Consider the following 17,586-nt stretch of genomic DNA (forward strand, 5'->3'; position numbering starts at 1 on the left):
TTTAATAGCAAGTTGTGTAATTAAAAAATGAAACGACTCAGAAGTAACAGATGTGTTGACACAGTCAAATCACGTTTGTTTTTTATTTTTAACAAAATCCAAAGACGATCGTTTTTACAGCTTAAGTTTGCTCTTAATCTCTGGTCTCTTTGGTAAGATGTTGCTACTTGAACCTGTCAAAATAACACACTAGAATCAGTGATAACATTTCTACCACCTGCCAGATGCGAAAAATCGAAACACTCAATTCCAAACTGACGGTTTAGAGTACCTTTGACCTGAATTGGTTGGCAGCAGTTTCGCGCGGAAACTGCTGGTGGTCGTAATGTTGCAGTGTAGTGTTGTGCCTATAGTGGAAGACATTTTAAACAGTGCCTTATTTTACACACACACTAATGCACTGACAATAGTGTCGAGAATATTCAGCTTTCAAACAACTTCTTGAAGACGGGGCCGATCTCCTGGATCATGTCTGTGGTGGTGGTGGAGCGTCCGTGCTGCTGGAAGGCCTGGCTGTTGCACTGCCGGGTCAGAGCACAAGCCCCGAATGCTGCTACAACCGACGGACTGAAACTAGAGGACAGAAGCTGAATGAGGAAACGTACACTTCCAAACACATGTCGTGCAGTGGTACTCTACCTCCTGAGCAGCCCAGCTGCCGACGCGGTGTGAGCCCAGTGAGCCAGCACCCCCAACGAGCCGGAGAGAAGGTCGCCCTGACCCCCACATCTTCTCCCGCTGCCCTCAATGCTGCAGGTGACAACTGCAGAAACAACATTCACTACAATTATCTAGAACATAAAATGAATATTTCCGCTTCTTTTTCACAGACAATAAGTAAAAAGTGGCTTTAAAACACGGTACTGTAGGTTTAAAAGAAATCTGCCCCCTGGTGGCAAGACATGCAATGTGGTGTTCTAAGGACCGCGGGAGACGAACCTTTAGTGCCGTCCGTGATCAGATCCTTCTCGCCTTTCAGCAGCAGTGTGAGGTTCCCCATGGCGGCGCTGAGCTGCAGGAGGCTTCGCTGGGGATCGCTGCCGTCGACAGACTTGTGATGCTGCCAGACAAACACACAGGCGAGATGAAAACCGAGCTTCTCTTTGTTACGCAGACGCCCCCAGAGACGCACCAGTGCCTCATACAGTCGCGTGAACTCCATGAAGTTCGGCGTCAGGATGCCTTTCTGGTACCCCTGAATGACGGAGGGCTGCTGGGTGACCAGCCATAAACCGTCCTGTGGAGCAGGCAGTGGTTACGGAGCAGCTCAAGCAGAAGTCGTGGTCATCTCTGTACTCACAGCATCAATGACGATTGGAATATCTCTGGCTTTGGACTTCTCGATGACCTCCTGAGAGACGACAAAGAAACAGCCTGTAAAACACCGTTTTCAATCAGCACACTGCATCAAGTGGAGAGAAAAACATCCACATGCCTTCGCTGCCTTCAGTAACAAGTCGTCCCTTCCCAGACCAGGTCCAACCACCAGGCCATGAAGCCTGGGGAGCCACTTTTCTATCTCCTCCACAGCATTCGGACTATCACTGGAAAAAAAAAAGACAAACATAAAAGTCACTCTCTCTTGTGTGAACTCAGCAATAGGTTTCACTTTGTGTGGCACTAACAGCACGGGGTGAACAATGAGCTCAGGACTGTACGACTTGATGACACTCGCGGCATCTTTGGTGCAGAACACATGTGACAAGTCGGCTCCCTGCGGAGGAGAAAAGGAGCTCTGTAGTCAGCCACACCACAAGTCAGGACGAAACCTCTTCCGCTGCTCCATCAACGCGGACGGCTGTTTACCACTTTCAGCGCAGAGATGGCGGCAAAGTAGGGCGCTCCGGTGTAGCTGCGGAGCGAGAAGGTCAAATGTAAAAGGCAGTGGCGCAGAGGAAGGAGCAGAACCAGAGAAGATACCAACTCCTGGCAGCCTCCTATGATCCCGATCCGGCCGTCCTGACCCTTGTGCTTCTTGGAGGTCAGTGGAGGGACGGTGCTTTTTACCAGCGACAGCATGTCATCGTCCATGCCTCTGTGTGATGAAGACCCCAAACTGTAGTAGCGGTCCAGACCTGTCCAGAGCAAGGAGAGCACTTGATAAACAAGGTAGTGACACAGAAAAAGAGCGTTAAAAACCCACGTGCGACATTTATAATATGAGCATTCAAGTCATGGTACTCATAAATATAGCTAGTAATATGTAGCTCTCCTCCTCTTATCTGACCTGCTTCAGACATGGCTTCCGATTGAAATCTCATCTGTTTGACCTCAAACGCTGAACATGCATCTTGAGTGACCACACTGACTCGTGTGGTCAGGAAACCAGCAGCACATCCTCTTCTTTCACCTGACGCAGACGGAATGTTTCCTGTTTGTTTGCTAAACTTAGCTTCCAACAGTTGCAAAACGCTCCCGCATGTTTATTCGCAGGTGGCGCTTTAGAATCACGTATGAGGACCGGCGAGCTCCAAGCTTCCTGTGGTGAAATCTGTCTGGAACTATCACAGCAAAGCTCTCCACAAGTCTCCCTGGTTCTAAGCTCGGATGTCGGAGCCTTTCGGGGTGCGACCACTGATGCAGCTACCCGATCCAAACGCACACCTAAACCTTTGTGGTCCTGAAAGTGGACCGTGAGGCTGATACCTAAGGTGCTCTGCTCTGGGCTCAAGCGCTTGCTGCGGGAGTCCCTGTGCGGTGACCTCCGACCCAGAGCTGGTCCCTGGGCGTGGGCCGAGGAGCTGCGGGAAGCTGCGGGAGCCCGGTGAGAATGTGTGCGCTCTGGGCTGGCCTCTTGGCTGCTTCTGGAGGAGGAGATGCTGGAGAACATCTGGCCCAGCATCTGCATCATCTGCAGCTCCCTGGCGTGCTCGGTCTCGCGCCGGCGCTCCTCGGCCTTCAGCCGCTGCTCCTCCATGCGGTAGAAGCCGTCCTCAGCTTGGGCGCTCTGCTCCAGAAACTGCTCCATCAGCTTCTCGATCGGGAAGTTGGAGCGGCGCTTCCTCGAGCGCTTCGGCGCCACCGCGGCCGGCAGCGCGCTCGTGGCCTGACTGCTGTTGTGCGGCCTGGACGGCGCGTCTGAAGGAGCAGATCAGTGATGAGCATCGGTGCAGTTGGACGCCAGAGGAAGAGAACTTACTGTTGCTGCCCACTGTGACTTTGACTGGGATGGGAACAGGCGGATACTCCAGCTTGACCTCCATCTCGGCGGGGTACGGACCCTCTCCCGCGCTCTCGGAGAACGCGTCATGATGAGCGTCCTCTCCATCCTCCTCCAACCCATCCGCCACCTCCTCCCCTGTCCCGCCTTCGATGAACTCCTGAGGGTCCATGTGGGGCCGATTGCTTAAGATCCTCTCCATGATGTCGTAGAACTTGCAGATCTTGTGGTACTGGCCGTTGTTGCGCAGGTTGCCCTCCTTGGCGAGCAGGTACTGCCTCTTCAGGCTCTTGACCCGGACCCGGCACTGCTCCGGGGTGCGATCGAAGCCCATCCCGGCGAGTCTCCGGGCCACGTCTCGATACACGAAGCTGTTGCGGAAGTTTCCATCCAGCGCCGTCTGGATGTCCTGCTCCCCCCAGATGTTCAGCAGCGTCCTCGTCTCCACGTCCGACCACAGGAAGCCCCGAGTCGGGTTGACGATCATGGCCGATCAGGCCGCTGGCGACCGTGATGACCAACGAGCTCACAACAGAGGTGAGTTAGCTCTCTGCGGAGCTGAGCTTCAGAAACGACCCGACCTCTACCGACAAAGTGGTCCGCTCGGATCCCAACAGCAAACGCGTGTGCAGCACAACTATCCGAGCGCGACCATGTTTACCATCCACCTCCTCGGGAAAAGGCATCGCTCAGAAGTTTGGGGTTAACTGTTCCAAGAACGGTTCCTGGCTGCCACTCTCACACATCAATCCCGCTCACAGCGCCAGGCAAACTGACCCCGGATCGGTTCTCTAAGGGCAGCGCCACCAACGACGATCCGCCTACCTCCTTTATGTTCACAGGGTCTTAAAGTCCACCCTTTTAATGTTAACGGTATTAACCATTTCTCGTTCGGCCAAAGTGCAATTGACCTCAATTCATTCTACACACAAACTGACCATCCGCGCCTGTGACACCCGTCATTGTGTGTGTATTAGAACAAGAACAATAACGTCTACGTTACCTCTGTCATTCAGAAAGAGCAGCGTCCCGATAAGAGACGTGACAAGGAAGAAGGCTACTAACGGCTGCAGCATGTTTCAGCACGACTACGGTTCGAAACAGCTGTGCACTGTCATTGTCAAGTTCAGGCTCCGGACCCGGTGTTCAGCCGCGCTCTTACCCGGGAAGCGACTGCGTCTCAGCGCCGTCCAGTACAGCGCAGAGAGTCTGGTCATGAGTTAGTTAGCCGACAGCCATACAGGAAGAACAGCAATGACGCATTCACAGGCGGCTCGGAATATTTGTAGCACGCACGCGAGTTAGTACAATTAAAAACGACGACACAAATATGAAAACGTTTCAATCGAAATCATAACTTTAAATGACGCGTTATTCAATTTCCTAAAGGGAAAAAATTAGATAGAATAAATAAAATATATTATGACATTATTTTTCTCAATCATTTCATTTTATTTCAAGACATTCGTGACTACAGCATAAATTAACGAAGAACAATGAATCCAATATTTCAAGATGATTTATTGCAATGCTTTTTTTTTAATTAATCAAGAAACAACTTTAAAGGTGTTGAATGGTGACATGTGACATATAAGAGACCTAAAGTAGGAAGGAAAATTGAAGGACGAAAAAGAAAAGAAGTCTTGAGGACTAAAAGAAGTTGTATGGAGAATTTAGTCATGAAATAATAAATGAATGTTCCAAATAAAATTTGAAATTATGAGCAGCAGGCACGACTTGTGGAAATTACTCATTGTGACATTTAACTCACTAAAGTAGTAAAGTCTACTGACCACATTGAGCACTGTACCTTCTGGAAGTCGTATGGATGTCTAGCATTCCATCGGTATCAGGAAGGATTTAAATCTAAAGTGGCCTATATTTTTATCTTTATCTAGTCTTGTCAACTTATATACTTGTATATACGTCCCAATTTCTGATGTAAGCACAGTTGTTTAGGATGGGATCCTCCAAGTTTGACATCATGATTCTCACTTGAGGAGACCAACGACATCCAGAAGGTACAGTGCTCACTGTGGTCAGTAGACTTTACTACTTTAGTGAGTTAAATGTCACAATGAGTAATTTCCACAAGTCGTGCCTGCTGCTCATAATTTCACATTTTATTTGGAACATTCATTTATTATTTCATGACTAAATTCTCCATACAACTTCTTTAAGTCCTCAAGACTTCTTTTCTTTTTCGTCCTCCAATTTTCCTTCCCACTTTATGTCTCTTTTATGTCACATTTTCTGGAATGCCAGGAGTGCCAGAATTAAATAATAAAGAAGGGATTGATACCCAGGTTCTGGATGACGAATGGGGTAAACAGTAAATATTAAAGTCCCGATAAGAGCATAAGCTTAAGACTTGTCATCAACATTATAGCGCGAGAAACGTGTACACGACTGAAAAGTGTAAATATTTTATTCTATAAATAAGGATTTAAATCAAGTTCTCTAGAATAAATCGCAGAACGTTCTGTTCATTTTTTTCTGAAACAGCGTCAAATGAGAGAGACTTTAAATGAAATCCATTTGTGTTTTTCCACATATTTCGACTTCAAATTTCTTGTCTTCGCAACAAAACATACGGGGATTTTCTATCAGACAGCCAAGGCCGCTTCTGTCAGAAATCATTCGCGGTAAAGCGTCGAAGCGACTCACTTCCTGCTCAACCAAGTTGAGCGGATCAGAGTGGAACTATGAAGAGTCGCGTCCAGTGAGCAGCTCTCCGCCAGCCCGTCATGACGTCTCCGCGGTAGCTGCTCTTCTCTGCTCCGCTCAGTTCTAAAGTGAAGCCCCCCGCCGCGGGTGAGCCCGGCGTCATGCCCGAGGGTTCCAAGATGAAGAAGCCGGACGTGAAGGTGGTGCTCCTGGGGGACATGAACGTCGGCAAGTCGTCGCTGCTCCACCGCTACACGGAGAGGAAGTTTAAAGACACGATAAGCACCGTCGGCGGAGCCTTTTACCTCAAACAGTGGGGCCCGTACAACGTCTCCATATGGGACACTGCCGGTAACCCTGTCGTTCATGTGTGTGTCGTGTGTGTGACGCGCGTGGCGACCTTCCATGTTTACCTTGATAACATGTGATTTCATCGCTGTCATGTGACTCGTATCGCACGCCTGGTATATAGCGAACCTCTCGCTCGACTGGGAGGCTGCGCTGCTCCGGCCGAGGTCAAAGTTCACTCTAAATCACCCAAAATAGACGGCACTTTATTGTTGACCCGCTAAGTCATGTCCCGTCAGCGTTTCATTCTGACGTCATCAGGTTCCCACGGCTCCGCTGGACTCCGCAAAGTTGAACGTAAACCTCTTTTTAAGTCGCGTCTTTCATATCAAATTCATGTGAATTGCTGCCCACACTGTGGTCGTAAATGAGGGTGGAACGTGCTCTCACCTCTGATTCTACAAGTCCCATAACGCACTGCAACAGTCGATGGTCTTAACTTTATACACACAACTTTATTGAATCATAAATACCAACATGGAGGTGGCGCTCTGCTCACCCTCTTCAGAGCGACGACAACAAGTTTGTCGGGATTATATCTGTTTTGTGTACATAAGCTTGTTTGTTTGCTCACAAAGTGCATATTTACTCTCCTCCGTACACTGGCTCATGATGAACCAGGGGCAACTTCCTGTTTCACGGTTGAATTTAGTCGAAATCTATAGGCCGTGACAAGCAACTTTAGCGTGCTGTTGCTAATCTGGGTCCTGATCAGATTGTGTCGCCGTGACAGTTGTGAAACGCTAGGATGTCATGAATCGTGAGTCATGACTAATGTGCTAACGTTAGCTTTATCGCTTGTTTGTCGTCCCGTCCTGATGCGAATTGTTGCGCGGCGTTTAATATTGTTGTCGTTCACGCCTTCAGCTTGTTAGACAAACTGCTGCGGCTAATTAGCGTCGTGAATTCGCGCGGTCTCTTTTTGGAGCTGGTTTCTTTGTTTGTTGCGCGGAAGTATTCGGAAGTTGCTGTGTCAGCTCAAGTGTTGGCTGATGATGACACTTCCCTGTGGGTCTGCTCCACGATGTTTCCTCAGTTTAGAACAAGAACAAACACGTGACATGTACTGAGGTCCAGGGTGCCGTGCGCTTCTGCACAGGGAGATGATCATTTAGCGCCGGAGTTAGGGGCCCATAGTCTGTAAGCTAATAGATGGGCACCGAAATGTTGCGACAGCATCAAGAACGACGGCTCAAAACTACTGTTCATGTTTGTACACCAATATTATTCTTTGAAATATACATTGTTTGCGGCAAAATGCTAATAAAAAAACAAACAACAAAACTAGCCATGGTGCTAACACCTAAAACATTTAACACATTTGACGGGACCCTTGCCCACGAAAGACAAAATGGAATGTCAGGATGCTATACGGGCTAATGCTAGCTGGAGCAAACTTTTATTGAGTTTTCTTTTGCCATTTGAAAATTTGAGAGTTCCTTTTGGTGTGTTTACAGAGAAGCCTGATGAGGCGTCATGGATCAGTGTCGTCATTTTCAGAACTTAGCTGGTGGCGCTCTTGGTTTAAAGTGATGTGAGGTTTCATTGAAATGATCCAAAGGTTTTGGGCTCGACAGAGAGTGGGTCTCGAACAAAGACAGAGAACTAGGTTCCTGAAGCTAGTGTTGGTCTGATGGGGCTTCGTAAAACAGCGTCCTCATTTCCAGGACTCAATAGGTGGCGCTCTCAGTATAAGTTTGAAGTGAGGTCAAAGCCATCGAGTGGCACTGAAAATGAGGACACTGTTTCATGAGGCCCCATCACTACATGAAGCCTCAGAAGCTCATCACCGCCTGTAGCTACAGTGGTTCCTCGAGTTGGACACCATGGTTCTCTGGCATTGGATGGAGCTGGAGATGAAAGAGCTGAGCTGAAAGGCAACTGTCTCGATGTACCGTTGATCTGGTTCCTTATTGGGGGTGGGATTTGAACGGAGCTCAGTCCTGCCGAGGCTAAGCTTTGAACCACTGCTCCTTTACACGGAGCGAAGCCTGAGGTGACTCAGCACCTTGTCACCATGTTTCTGGGTAACTGGGAGGAAATCCTTGCTGTTCCCTGGAAGAGAAGGAGCGTCTTGGCTCTGACTTCTGCCCCGGATCCTCAGACACACAGCAGATACGACGTCATTTCCCACCTGATCCCAGTGGATTTGAGTCTCTCAGGTTCACTGGTCCATGACATCACTTGGTGAAGCCTCACATGGCCTCCCTGACCCAGAACTCTCACCCACAACTAAGTGGGTGAAGAGTCACTGCAGGACGAGTCACCCGCCGCTCAGTTTCCGCTCCGTTTCAACAACCTCGGCTGCTCCAGTATGTTCTGCTGCACTCGAGCTATTGTGAAACAGCAGATCCGCTCTCAGCTGGTTCAAGGCTCCAGGTTTTATCAGCAGCGGCATAAAAGAGTGGGGGGTGGGGGGTGAAATATCAGGCTGGTCTGAACACGCTCCTCGTGAGTCAGTCCGAGTCAGACACGTTCTCCGGGTTTTCACTTCCCCCTCCTCTGCCTTAGTTCAGAGACCCCAGTAGATAAGTTTAGAATCATGTGTCCGGGAACTGTATTCTCCAAATATGTTCTCTTTAAAAAAAAAATCTAATTCATGTGTGAATGAAATTATTCCACATTTAATTTAGCCAGAACCTTGAACCAAATGTTAAGTGCATTTTCAAGTTCACTTCCTGTTAGTTTATAGTTTTATGGTTATGAGTATTAGTTTGAACAGCTGAACTTTTGTCAGGTGCTTGTCACAAACCTGATGCTTCAAAGACACTTTAGTGTCGCACACTCTTGGGGCCGGGTCAGTTTGGCTGAGGTCATGCGGGGTCACTGCCCAGTAGATGATTGATGAATCCGTTTCTCTTGGAGCTCCACGTTTTCCAGACGCCCGTCGTCTGAACGCCTCCAGTGAGCCAGGCTGCCGATCCTGACCTTTCCTTTCAACAACAGAGCTCCATTGTGCTTCACCCTCCTCTGCCCCGCAATGTGATGGTGATGGTGATGATGATGATGGTGGTGGCGATGATGTGACCTCTGTCACTGAATGAGCCTCGTCTGTCGTGTGATGGCTGGAATTTTTGGTTTATTTTAGTCATTGTTAAATTGATTCACTATCATTTTCACAGAAGAACTACCAAAGCTAATTCTTTATTTGGTATGAAATTTGAAATTATGCTATTAAATATATTAAGTCTAAAAAAATGTGCAGATTTTAATGAAAAGCATTTTTCATGTTCATATTTTGTAAATGCTGTAATACGTTTTACTTTAAAATCTGTTGATATTTATTGAACAAATTTTTGTTGACGTGTTCTAATTGAGTTTTTGCAGAGCTCAACCTATATATAAATAAATATCAATTCTATATTGGATTTTCTTGAATATATTTAAACCACTACAGTAAAAAGACACGAGTTGGAAGGGTGGTTCTATTGTTTATGCTGAAAAAGGAGGGGAGAAACAAAAATTTGATCATCTGAAGTATTGATTTAAAACTTTGGCAGAAAAGTTGTGACTCTGGTTTGCACTCAGAAATCTGCCATAACACAAATAAGGAATTATTATTATTGGCTCACGACAGTTGTGCAACAGATGGCGCTGGCGTTTCCTCTCACTCATGTAGCTGACTGGAAGACTCGTGTCTTTGCTCAGGAGGTTGTTTCCAGTCTTTCGTGGTCGAGACTTTTCCCAGCTTTTCACTTCCTCCAGCTGCTCTGGTGACCTCCAGTTCGGTGTTTGGTGATTTCATCTGTAGGGATCAGTCAGATCTTATCTTCCCTGTATGTACAGTTATTGTTATATACAAAGTGTTCAATAGTTTAAGCGTTATTGATCATTTTTTGGGGACAAATTCCATGACATGTTGTCAGATGTAAAGAAAACACTACACACCATCCAGCCATCTTGTCTGAGGTGGGGTCGCAGGGGCAGCTGCTGGAGCAAAGAGGCCCGGTCTCCTAGCTCCCAGGGCCTCCACCCCTCAATGCCTTGGAAGAGTCCAGCCACTCTCAAGACATAATGCCACTGAGTTTACTCCCATAGTGCACTGCAACAGTTGAAACTGTGATGATCCAGTCTCCTGCTTAAACATGCCACTGTATCCAGCATTTTCCGGATTGGTCTGAACCGGGTGTGTTCTGTTGTTGCCGCTCAGGTCGGGAGCAGTTCCACGGTCTGGGCTCGTTGTACTGTCGCGGCGCGGCAGCGGTCATCCTCACCTACGACGTGACCAACTGGCAGAGCCTGGCGGAGCTGGAGGAGCGCTTCCTGTCGCTGACCGACACGGCCAACCACGACTGCATCTACGCCCTGGTGGGCAACAAGGCCGACCTGACCGACGCCAGCGCCCAGCTGCCCCCGGAGGGCGACGCCGGCTCCAGGACTGAGTGCGAGGACGAGGAGGTGCTGTCCGCCTGCCCGACCCCCCCGGCCTCGCCCGCCTCCCTCACAGGCGTCAAGCTCCACAAGCAGGTGACCCGCGAGGACGCGCTGGCGCTGTACGGCCGGATCCTGCGCTACAAAGGTTTGGACGAGAAGAACAGCGTCCCCGCAGAGAAGGTGTGCTTCGAGACCAGCGCCAAGACCGGCTACAACGTGGACTCTTTGTTCGAGACCCTGTTTGACCTGGTGCTGCCCTCCATGCTGAGGAAGAGACACGAGAACAAGGAGTCCCCCACGGTGGACCTGGAGGACTACAGAGGGACCCACAAGCGGTCCCGCTCCGCCTGCTGCTAGCTGCTAGCCAGCGCACTTTTTACCCAAGGTACTTTTAACGTTTCCAGAATCACGACGTTCCCCTCACCACACTGAGCTGTCACGCTATCCCCAACGTGGATCACTGCCTTCGTCTTGGAGGCCCTCACAACTGCACCGGTCGTTGGGCGGCACCTTACACTGTCAATCGTCCTTTAGTCACTTTGATGCCTTACTGTTGTGTGATCTTAACCTTTTAGTGCCTCCACGAGTGTCGACAACACTGACTGAATTTTTAACTTCATTGTCGCAATAAAGACTTTATTTTGCAGTCGGCCTCGGAATGAAAACCCAAGGCGCAGGGTTGTTTATGTCAAACACTTAACCCACTTAGAGATTTGCCTCACCACAACCAGAACTTTGATCCGGATGCTGACACGTGAGGCGGTCGGTTTAATCATTTAAAAAAAGTCTGATGTGTGTGTGTGAAAGGCAGGTTCCTTACCGGGGTTGAAACCTGGTTCTCAGAGTCGTGTCGAGGGTGTACCGTGTAAAACTCTGACCACCAAATGTTTATGGATAAACTACTGAACCTACTTTACCAGTTTGGGTCAAACTGAAATGAAAAATTGCATAGATTAGAATTTCAAATGCAGAAAAAGGGAAAAATATTTTAACTGTACATGACAACAAGTTTTCCTGTTTAATTTTTTTACCTTACATTTCTTTTAAATCCTATTCAATCAAAACATATTGATATACTAAATATTTTATAAACATAAAAAACAATTTAAATAATAAAAACAATTTAAATATTTTTTATAAAAGTGGGTATTTGAGGGTGAACAACTGAACTGGAGCCTACAACTTGCAAAATAGCTGAAAAATATTGATCTTTTTCAGTCCATTTTGGACCTTTTTGTGAGCATTTTAAATATGATATGATGCGATGCTTAAGCTAAAAAACACCCATATTTGGGGGAGAATTTTTTGAAGGCATTTATTTTTCTTTCTTCTTTACATAACAAAACAAAACAGAGGCATACACTGTATTTACAGTATTTGGTGGTGAGAAGCTATAGAGAAGATTATGCCATCCACGAATGTTAGGTTGATAAAACACCTGACCCAAAGGAGAAAATACATCTGTAGTTTTTGCTGCTATTTTTATTGAAAAAAAATATGAGGAAGATTTTTTAAATAAAATTGAGTAATGATACTGAAACTGAAATGTAAAGGTCCTTCAAAGAGCAGAGAGGAAGCTATGCAGAGCTTTTTGAAAAACCTTTTTTTCCCTCAAAACGCATGTTATTTCACAGTGTCCTGCAGATCTGTGAAGTGAAATTCCAAAGTACTGCAACAGAAGATAATACAAAGTGACGAAATCATCCAGAAACATGAGTGTGGGTCAGTTAGGACTAAAGATAAGTTGTTGTACTTTACAGTGAAATAAATCTAGAGAGGTTTTATGCAAAAAAAAAAAAAAAATGGCCGCCCCCATTTTTGATACACACTGTCGCACATTCATCCGGTTATAAATACAATAAATCAGTGCATCTGAGTGGAACACAAACTGGAGTAGAGACGACGAAGTGTGAGTGGTTAACGTGTAGCGAGAGCGCGTCACTGTCCGTCATAGCACCATTGAACCCCGAACCCGTCCCCATTAGAGTCTATGGTGGGCCACTGCCACCTGTCACAGGTTCTTCATGCAGACCTGGCAGCGGCTGATGCGGGTCAGCAGCTGACCGGCTTTGAGTGTCTCTGCTGCCGGCTCCGCGTGGAAGGACTGGTCGATGGAGGTCAGCCAGAAGCTGTGCTTGTTGGCGAAGTAGTGGCACGTTCCTTTGGCGCCGTTGCACTCGATGAACGGCGTGGTTCTGAAGTCCTCCAGGCAGGATCCAGGAGACGACAGGGACTGCCCGCCGCCCTCGCTGCCCGCCGCCGTGTGCTGTCGGACAAAAGGTCAGAGGACAGTTGATTTGATCTTTGTCCCTTTGAAGTGCACCCAAAGGTGGCAGTAGAGAGCAGCAGCCAGACAACAAACATGCCGCTGGCAGCGACGCGGTAAGTAAATATGTTGTTTTGTCACAGGCACAAAATAAATTTGCAGGTGTTTCAGTGCTTCTTTTCTTCTGATGGGCTTCATAATGTTGTGTAGTGCAAAGCTGTGCGTATTTTAGTGTTACTACTGTCATTTTTGTTATTTTATGGTGTGTTTGTTGTGTTTTTAAAGGTATCTTCCAGTGTTTTTAATGTGTTGCACTCAGGTGTGTCAAGTTTGTCCATTTCATTGTGTGTGTTTAGGTGCCAGTTGTGTTGGTGCACGTTTGGTCCTGATATGTGTGGAAGAAATTTGTATTTCCTATTTGGTGTTTATTGTTCAAGCCACTTTTGTTAAGTGTTTGCTGTATTGTGGTGTGTGCTGAGACTATATTTGCTTGTGAGCCGTCTGTTGTGTGTATGTTGCGTGTGTGTTGACTGTCGTCCTCCACTGACCATGAGGAAGGAGTAGCCGATCCACAGGCTCCTCCAGCCCGCCGGACACTGCGGGATGCTGATGTCCTGGCTGTGGACGGCGATGGCGACTGACGGAGCCTCACAGACGGAGCAGCGGCTGATGTAGGGCCGGATCTCTTCTTCCTCGACCGGCATCATGGGCAGTGGTGCGGTGGTGGAGAGCCAGTAGGACTTGTCGTTCCTGCTGGCGTAGTAGCAGAGGTCCCCGGGGTTGCAGTAGAGGAAGGGCATGGTGCTGAAGCGAGGGAGGCAGGAGCCCGCCAGACCTGAGCCGGAGAGACAGCATGAGAGCCTCCTCTTGCCAGTCAGCGCCACAGTCTTCTCCAGCAGCACTCACCCAGGTCCTGGTTGTGGGCTCTCTCTTGACCCTCCAGGTACAACAAGCTGTATCCATCCCACAGTTTTGTCATCCCCACCGGACACATGGGCTTCTGCTCTGATTGGCTGTGCTTCACCAGCAGGTAGCCCACACTGACGCTGCGTCCAGGCATGCCAGGAAGCCCCGGGACCCCAGTGTTGCCACGTCGCCCTGTCACAGGCACAGCACTGTAACCGCTCCATTCACATGACCTTCCCTTTGCCCTCAAATCGCTCTTGTTTGTTTAAAAGACGCAGGTGAAAAGCAACAACCTCCTCTGTGTCTGGTTCTGCTCTCTAATCAGCAACTGAGCCTTTAATCCATCTTATTGGTCTAATCCCAGACTGTGCCACAGACTTGCCTTCCATGCCCCGCAGGCCAGGGTGGCCCACTTGACCGGGCTCTCCACGGAATCCTGGAGTTCCCGGTCGACCGCTGATGCCCGGCATGCCCTTCTGGCCGATGGGCCCCAGGAATCCTGTAAAGTGATGACGGTCAGAAGAGGGGCTTTTGAGGACCGGCCTCGGAGACAATGGAAATAAGTGGGACACGAGTGGAAGATGCAGGTGCAGGAGTACAAGTATCTTGTCTTGCTCATGAATGAGGATCTGTCATGTACTGTGACCTGCAGGTCACTTGGGTTTTTTTTAATGAATTGTCCCAGCTATTGCTGCACATATATTCAATCTACATGTTCAATGCTGTTCATGCAGATACTGACCGGCATCTCCTGGAGGCCCCTGTGGTCCTGTTTCCCCTCTGTTTCCACTAGGCCCTCTGATGCCCTGTGGTCCTGGTAATCCCCCTTCCCCAGGAATTTTTATGGCTAGTGGTGCAGGACCTTGTTTCCCCGGTAAGCCTTGGAAACCTGCGATGCAAAATATCATGTCAGGAGAAATCTGCTACAACAGCAAAAAAGCGTTTGAACGTCAACAGACCTGGCTGCCCAGAATCCCCTTTTGGACCTTTAGGACCTCTGTCTCCGTTCCGCCCGGCAGCGCCGGGGATACCCATCAATCCCTGATCCCCTCTCACCCCTGTGAGAGTAGAATCATGGTGCTTCAAACTTCAGAATTTTACAGAGAACGACTACAACGTCTGCAGCAGTGGCCGGAACACATGCTTAGGTAGAGGGTCGCTGGTCTGCCGTGGTCAATAGCTGAGAATTCTCAGTATTCAACTGATTCCACTAACCTTTTTTTCCAAACACTCCGGCCTCTCCTCTGTATCCAAACACTCCCTGGTCTCCTTTAATTCCTCTCCTGCCAGGGAGTCCCGGAAACCCATAAGATCCCAGAGTACCCTTCTCTCCAGGGGGAGCGTCCCAGCCAGGAAGACCTCTGGCTCCGGGATAACCTGATTGAACACATCAGGGATTACTTTCTTTTTCTTATTGCGCTTGCCAAGAATGCCAAACACAGCCACAACATCAACTTATTTTGACATTCCTGCCAAGTCACGCCCATCCCCGTCATGTTGTCATTTACCATATCCACGAACCTCTTTGGTGTCTTCCTGTTCTCCAACTAACCTCCCAAGTCCTGTTTTGTTAATGTGACTTCTGACAAACTCACCATTGTATCCTTTGGCCCCTGGATACCCAACGTCGCCCGGATATCCCGGCAGTTCATCCGTAGAATTTGGACCAATAGGACCCCGCAATCCTGGTGGTCCCGGATGGCCTGCGTCACCTTTTCAAATATACCATGAAAGTGACTAGATTTTCCATGCTTTATGTTACAGAGATAAACAAGTAAAAAAACTAACCAAAAGGGCCTTGAAAGCCCTTTAGACCCAGTGTGCCAGGAATTCCTGGCTCACTGTTGGGGTCACCGTCTTCTCCTTTCTGCCCTTGGGGTCCAGGTTGGCCATTTGCTCCTATGCTATTCAGACCTGCATTTCCAGGGTTCCCCTTTTGTCCCTTCAGTCCATGTAGTCCATAGAGACCTTTCAGACCAGGAAACCCTAAAGCAGAAATGGGGTTAAAACCAAGTCAGGTATTGTTGCTTGAGTGTTGTCGGTCACCTTTGTTTCCAGGGAATCCCATGAAGCCAGGCAGCCCGTCTTTACCGGGCGTTCCCGGAAAACCCCTTTGCCCTTGATGGCCAGGACTTCCTTGTTGACCATCCCATCCTGCCAGAAAGATAAGCGCACCCATTATTGTACGTCGACAAAAGATGCCACAACCGCTACCATCTACCTTTGAATCCTGGTTGGCCTGGTTCACCGGTAAAGCCCTTTTTACCAACAACGCCATCGAAACCAGAGGGTCCCATGTCCCCAATTTTTCCAATTGTGCCTTTAGGACCTGAAGGAAGGATCAGCCGACCAAGCCAGTTACGGTCACTGATTCAGAAATCAATTGTAATGTAAAATGAGTACCTGGCTCTCCATCATGACCTAGTTCCCCTCTCAAACCTGGCGATCCAGGGAGGTCAATGCGAGCCCCTTTTTCACCTGTTAGGAAGTCAACAAAATGATATATATTGAACAGACTGCATTGTTGGATTGTGGATTTGGCTCGTGGTGGACCCACCTTTGCCCCCCTTCCTCCCTCTCTCTCCAAATGCACCATAAGCACCTGGACTTCCTTTAAGTCCCTGTAAAGGACACAACAGATCTTCTTCCATGGCTCTCACTTTCAACCTCTCCGTCAAACCTCTTTGTCTCCTGGAGTCAGATACGTTACCTTATCACCACTCATTCCATCAAAACCGCTGATGCCTTGATTCCCAGTGAGACCAGGCATTCCCTTCACCCCTGGCAGCCCCTGTGCTCCAGGATCTCCTTGGAGGCCCTTCTTATTGCTGGGGTCCCCAGGGTGGCCATGAAAACCCCCTCGACCAGGTACACCTGGCAAACCTTTAAGGCCTGTAGGAGAGCAGCAGCTAAAGATGGAGGACACTGATGAGCAGCACTAGGTAGATGTGAGAGACACCACAAACCTCTCTGTCCTGTGAACCCTTGATTTCCTAACTCCCCAGTCTCTCCCTTGATGCCCTTCATCTTAGAAATACTTTTGGGTGTGATTTTTGGCTTCTCTCCTGGTGGTCCCATCAGTCCACGGTCACCTAGCAAGGGTATAAAATGGGATGAGGGAGAGTTTGAACTAGCATGTGCAATGCGACTCGTACACACTCACCTTTTTCTCCACTGATGCCATACACTCCTTTAGGACCTACTTCTCCAGGGAGACCAGTTTCCCCTTTTTCCCCACTGAAGCCCTGCAACCCTTTCAGTCCTATCATCCCATTGAAGCCTGGCATGCCAGGAGATCCGAGCTTTCCTAGTGAGGGAAATTTAAAATCACATCCTGTCTGACATGAAAGCATCGGGAAACACAAACCTTTCATCCCAGGAACACCTGGGTTTCCCTCTAATCCCTGCGCTCCTGCGTTACCAATGGGTCCATAATCTCCCAAAACTCCATCATCTCCAAAATAGCCAGGCAGTCCCTTTAACCCAGCTGGGCCTGGTGGACCTGGGTCTCCTCCTGAACCCCTTTCTCCAGAACGACCTGATCATTTGAGACCCACTGTCTGTGAGCAAAATCGCACACACGCAGACAAATGACTGTGGAAAATGTTTGACCTGGAAGTCCAAAGGCACCGGCTGGTCCAGGTAGACCAACATTTCCTTGTTCACCGGGGTAGCCATATTTCCCAGGGAGCCCTGGCCTTCCCTCTTCTCCCTGGACTCCGGCTGGTCCGAGCTCACCTTTGAAGCCGATCATCCCGGGCATGCCCATCATCCCTGCAGAATGGAGTGATCCAAACAAGCATGTTGGAAGTTATGTTAGCTTCAATCAAGGAATGTAAATGACAGTGACAAACAATATAATTGG

General features: G+C 48.5%; 3 protein-coding genes across 8 annotated transcripts in view; 1 reads left to right on the forward strand and 2 right to left on the reverse strand.

Moving 5' to 3' along the window:
- Positions 1 to 65: 65 nt before the first annotated feature.
- naxd (NAD(P)HX dehydratase) lies at positions 66 to 4,427 on the reverse strand. 4 transcript variants are annotated; one of them, XM_053877065.1, is made up of 12 exons: positions 3,140 to 4,157; positions 2,647 to 3,078; positions 1,925 to 2,075; positions 1,807 to 1,852; positions 1,626 to 1,714; positions 1,436 to 1,544; positions 1,301 to 1,351; positions 1,133 to 1,237; positions 940 to 1,060; positions 640 to 763; positions 406 to 573; positions 66 to 347 (listed from the first exon to the last, which is right to left on the reverse strand). In XM_053877065.1, exons 1-11 carry the CDS (start codon positions 3,645 to 3,647, stop codon positions 423 to 425), a joined length of 1,887 nt encoding a protein of 628 aa, XP_053733040.1. In that variant the 5' UTR covers positions 3,648 to 4,157; the 3' UTR covers positions 66 to 347; positions 406 to 422. The 4 variants fall into 4 exon arrangements, with proteins under 4 accessions (XP_053733040.1, XP_053733039.1, XP_053733042.1 ...); XM_053877064.1 differs by having other exon boundaries at positions 66 to 573; XM_053877067.1 differs by lacking the exons at positions 2,647 to 3,078; positions 3,140 to 4,157 and adding an exon at positions 4,323 to 4,427 and having other exon boundaries at positions 66 to 573.
- A 1,362-nt stretch (positions 4,428 to 5,789) lies between these two features.
- rab20 (RAB20, member RAS oncogene family) lies at positions 5,790 to 12,656 on the forward strand. The gene is made up of 2 exons (XM_053876506.1): positions 5,790 to 6,178; positions 10,326 to 12,656. The coding sequence occupies exons 1-2, from the start codon at positions 5,989 to 5,991 to the stop codon at positions 10,904 to 10,906; spliced, it is 771 nt and encodes a 256-aa protein (XP_053732481.1). The 5' UTR covers positions 5,790 to 5,988; the 3' UTR covers positions 10,907 to 12,656.
- col4a2 (collagen, type IV, alpha 2) overlaps positions 11,850 to 17,586 on the reverse strand; it is a 35,864-nt gene continuing 30,127 nt past the window's right edge. For all 3 annotated transcript variants that reach the window (XM_053876504.1, XM_053876502.1, XM_053876503.1), the window contains 18 exons: positions 17,334 to 17,495; positions 17,089 to 17,259; positions 16,885 to 17,028; positions 16,688 to 16,813; positions 16,432 to 16,613; positions 16,279 to 16,342; positions 16,125 to 16,199; positions 15,943 to 16,050; positions 15,768 to 15,875; positions 15,510 to 15,707; positions 15,317 to 15,433; positions 14,937 to 15,098; positions 14,681 to 14,779; positions 14,464 to 14,610; positions 14,104 to 14,220; positions 13,722 to 13,913; positions 13,364 to 13,650; positions 11,850 to 12,815 (listed from right to left, as the gene is read on the reverse strand). In XM_053876504.1, the coding sequence (XP_053732479.1) occupies positions 12,561 to 12,815; positions 13,364 to 13,650; positions 13,722 to 13,913; positions 14,104 to 14,220; positions 14,464 to 14,610; positions 14,681 to 14,779; positions 14,937 to 15,098; positions 15,317 to 15,433; positions 15,510 to 15,707; positions 15,768 to 15,875; positions 15,943 to 16,050; positions 16,125 to 16,199; positions 16,279 to 16,342; positions 16,432 to 16,613; positions 16,688 to 16,813; positions 16,885 to 17,028; positions 17,089 to 17,259; positions 17,334 to 17,495 (2,714 nt within the window). In that variant the 3' untranslated portion in view covers positions 11,850 to 12,560. The remainder of the gene's footprint in view (positions 12,816 to 13,363; positions 13,651 to 13,721; positions 13,914 to 14,103; positions 14,221 to 14,463; positions 14,611 to 14,680; positions 14,780 to 14,936; positions 15,099 to 15,316; positions 15,434 to 15,509; positions 15,708 to 15,767; positions 15,876 to 15,942; positions 16,051 to 16,124; positions 16,200 to 16,278; positions 16,343 to 16,431; positions 16,614 to 16,687; positions 16,814 to 16,884; positions 17,029 to 17,088; positions 17,260 to 17,333; positions 17,496 to 17,586) is intronic.

This window comes from Synchiropus splendidus, chromosome 10, assembly GCF_027744825.2.
Source record: "Synchiropus splendidus isolate RoL2022-P1 chromosome 10, RoL_Sspl_1.0, whole genome shotgun sequence".
In the NCBI taxonomy this organism is placed as follows: domain Eukaryota; kingdom Metazoa; phylum Chordata; class Actinopteri; order Syngnathiformes; family Callionymidae; genus Synchiropus; species Synchiropus splendidus.